The sequence below is a fragment of the Octopus bimaculoides genome, chromosome 20 (genome assembly GCF_001194135.2).
Source record: "Octopus bimaculoides isolate UCB-OBI-ISO-001 chromosome 20, ASM119413v2, whole genome shotgun sequence".
NCBI classification, from domain to species: domain Eukaryota; kingdom Metazoa; phylum Mollusca; class Cephalopoda; order Octopoda; family Octopodidae; genus Octopus; species Octopus bimaculoides.
In genome coordinates, this window is record NC_069000.1 from 13,673,124 (window position 1) to 13,676,844 (window position 3,721).

Here is a 3,721-nt window from a genome sequence, read left to right on the forward strand (position 1 = left end):
ATATATATATAGTTAAGTAGCAGTATTTATAACTCTTGTAGGCATAAAAGCTATTTTCTCAAACCAGCCCATCTGACACATTACAGGTGGTAGGAAAAATCTTCAGTAAATCAGACAGAAAAGTGTATTTTCTTACTTCCATTATCACATTTGTATGAATACATCAACACAAATAGTATTATGAAAGCAAACTGCACTGACTTACAGCAGGACACAAATTATGTTACCTAGGTGATATAATCAATGTTAAGAATAGAACAATAATGTCAGAAACAAGTTTAAAAGAAATGCTGCCTGTTCTTATTCTGCAAAAACATCGTAAGTGTTAGTTGTAAAATCTCAAGAAGAGATCAGTGTAGTGAAGCCAATCGCCACATCAAAGTGGCTGTTCCATGTTACTTCTAGTTTAACCCCAGGCAGGTCTTCTGCCAGCTGGTTATCGGTGCAGCAATGCACCCTTTATAAACAATATATATTGCTAGCAGGGGGAGTGGACCCCTACCATCCTCTAGCAGACAACAGGATCACGAGACTGACTCAGTTTTGAGCTGGTTGGCTCAGCTGCAATCGCGAGTATCTGGTTGCCAGAGCGATAGTCAGGGTCTGCTCCAGCCAGCAATATATTGTAAACAAAATGGCCATCGGTCACTGATTTGCAACAAACAAAATAGCTAGTTGTAAAATAATATCCGTAGTCTGAGATGGTGATGTTTGGGAACCCAGTTGGAAAGTGTAATGACAGTCGCTTCAGATAGGACCCTAAGGAGGAGGTACCTGAAGAGTCTATACTCATGGTCCTCTCAGGAATAGTGGGTGGAGATGGAAAGATGCCATTAATTAGAACTTTTGGTGCAATCATAAAGCTTTTAGCAACATCCATTTATAAACAGGCACCACGAACAAATTATTGGTAAATATTCTAATACCTTAGTGATTTTTCTGTTATTCTTTATTTTCAAAATCTTTATTTTGCTCATAAATTAAGGACTGCACTGCCCTCTTAAACCATACAACAACTATCTTTTTATTTTTTTTTTTTTTTTCAGTGTCTTTCAAACTACAAAGTGTGGTTCAGAAAAACAAAATCATAGAAGAAAGTATAGATGCCAAAATAATTTAAAATGCGCAACAATAACACATCATATCCAATAATGATGTTTTATCACAGATTTACAACATTCATATGTATAAAAAAAATAAAAAAAAAAAAAAAAAAAAAAAAAAAAAAGCAAAAAAGTTTCAAAATTATATTTTTGAAATAGATATTAAAAGAAAATAAACAAACCTGAATAATAATTGGACGAGAGTAAGGTAGAATTTCTATGTTCTTGCAATTCTCTTTTGCAACTTGATCAAAACCCTGAAACTAAATACACAAAAAACTGTTAGTGCTATTTGAAGGTGATTTAAAAGGTGTGTGTGTGTGTGTGCGTGTGCGTGTGTGTGTGTGTGTATAAAAGTGTGTTTGGAGGAATATATTATCCGGACGGGTGCCATATTAGTAGTTCTCAGTTACGTTCCAGTTAACAGCTAACCACTACAATCAGTATTTAATGTCTGTGACTACAATTTGTTACTAGTCACTCTGTGAATTCTTCCAATGGGTAATTCCATGTATGCTTCGCTGGACGGTAAAAATTGTCTGGGGTATATATTTTTTATTGATAATAAAAATATGGAAACTTGTACATCCACAAAATCTATTTCATAATCATATGCAGCATATGAGTAGTCGCTGCAGTGGAAACACACGTAGGTCATTATAATATGCTGCATATGATTATGAAATGTTTCTGTGTATTTATGTGTAAAGATTAAGTAGATTACAGAAAGTTAAAAACTGTAAATGAATAGGCGCAGGAGTGGCTGTGTGGTAAGTAGCTTGCTTACCAACCACATGGTTCTCGGTTCAGCCCCACTTGGTGGTACCTTGGGTAAGTGTCTTCTAGTGATCTTGAATAAAGTTGCATAAACTGCTAACCAGTGGAAAATAGCAGGATGCAGAGGCAACTGCTAGTTTTTTTATGCAGCAGAAACATATGTCAGACAAGTTCAAAACAAATATGCTGTATAATTGACTGTAGAAAAACAAAATAAGCAGATGTACTAATCTCCATATTCATTGCAATTGTCTTGGCTATACACTCAGTGAAATATTTGTGATCCAGCGAGGCAAACCTAGGATTCACCCATTGGATAAATTACAGTGGAATCGCATGCCTTACGTAATCCTAGGTGTTCCTTACAACTCGATGCTGTTAGCCAGAACCCAGATTATAACTGAGTGGTCGTATACTTGCCTGGATGATTTATTCCCATCTATTAATCATACGTGTGTGTGTGTGTGTGTGTGTGTGTGCGTATGTGCACATGCCTCTGCTACTGTGTTTATACTCCACTGCTACTTGACAACCAGTGTTGGTTTGTTTATATCCCCACAACTTAGTGGTTCAGCAAAATAAGCCGACAGAGTAAGTACCAAGCTTAAAACAGAAAATAAGTATTGGGGTTGATTCATTCCACTGAAATTCTTCAAGGAAATATCCCAGAATAGCTGCAGACTAATGATTGAAGCAAGTGAAAAATAAAAGATTTTTGTTGAGTATAGGTGCAGGCGTAGCAATGTGGTAAGAAGCTTGCTTCTCAACCACATGGCTCTAGGTTCAGTCCCACTATGTGGCACCTTGAGCAAGTGTCTTCTTCTGCAGCCTCGGCTCAACCAAAGCCTTGTGAGCGAATTTGGTAGACGGAAACTGAAAGAAGCCTGTCGTGTAAGTATAGGTGTGTGTGAGTGTGTGTGTGTGTTTGTGTCTGCACTTGTCTCCCTGCCCATCATTGCTTGATAACTGGTGTTGGTGTGTTTATGTCCATGTAACTTAGCAGTTTGGCAAAAGTGACTAATAGAGTGAGTACTATGCTTGAAAAAAAAAAGCCCTGGGATTGATTTGTTCAACTAAAACTCTTCAAGGTGTTGCTCCAGCATGGCCAGAGTCAAAACGACTGAAACAAGTAAAAGAAAAAAAAGAAAAGAGTACAGTGAAATTGTTAGGGTGGAGGGAGGGGGCGAGGGTTGTTGTTTTAGAAATTATGGAGATAAGTAACTAATACAAAAGAGGAAGGAATAAATAAATACAACATTTAAGGATTAAATTAGGTACAGTGGTTGATTTCCAATACAGGTGATTAATTAAGCTGGTTGTGATGGGAACTAGAAGGATGAAAATAGCAATGAGTGGTTAGTTAGAAGCATTTAAATGAAATTCAGGTGCATAATTAGGGAATGAAGGTCACTAGGTGGATTTAAGTTGTGGTACAGATGCAAATAAGTGAACTATTTACATGACTAATTGAGGAAGTTGATAAGAAGTTGGTCAAGGTTAGAAGTAGGTCGGTCGTTACTATTTCGGTAATTAAGTTTATTCTACTTTTTTTTTAACGTTGGGAACTAATTGAAGAAATTGATTAAAAATTGGGATTAGGCTAGTGGCTGGAAAGCTTATTCTGTTGCGGTGAAGAAGTAAAGAACTTACTATGTGTTGCTAGTAGGAGGAGTTGTGCAGGCAAGTTGCCTGGATGGTTGGGGTGCTTGAGTTCAAGATCATAGAGTCCTGAGTTCAATACCTGTACAGGGAGAGTACACTGTGTCCTTGAGCAAGGCACTTCATTTTACACTGCTTTCAAAAAGGCCAAAGGCAGGATGGGAGAAGGACCCCCCCCCCCC

General features: G+C 37.4%; 1 protein-coding gene across 4 annotated transcripts in view; it reads right to left on the minus strand.

Moving 5' to 3' along the window:
- The window catches only part of LOC106880848 (metallophosphoesterase 1), a 67,160-nt gene that overhangs the window by 11,927 nt on the left and 51,512 nt on the right, over positions 1-3,721 (minus strand). For all 4 annotated transcript variants that reach the window (XM_014930994.2, XM_014930985.2, XM_052974920.1 and 1 more), the window contains one exon: positions 1,286-1,366. In XM_014930994.2, the coding sequence (XP_014786480.1) occupies positions 1,286-1,366 (81 nt within the window). The remainder of the gene's footprint in view (positions 1-1,285; positions 1,367-3,721) is intronic.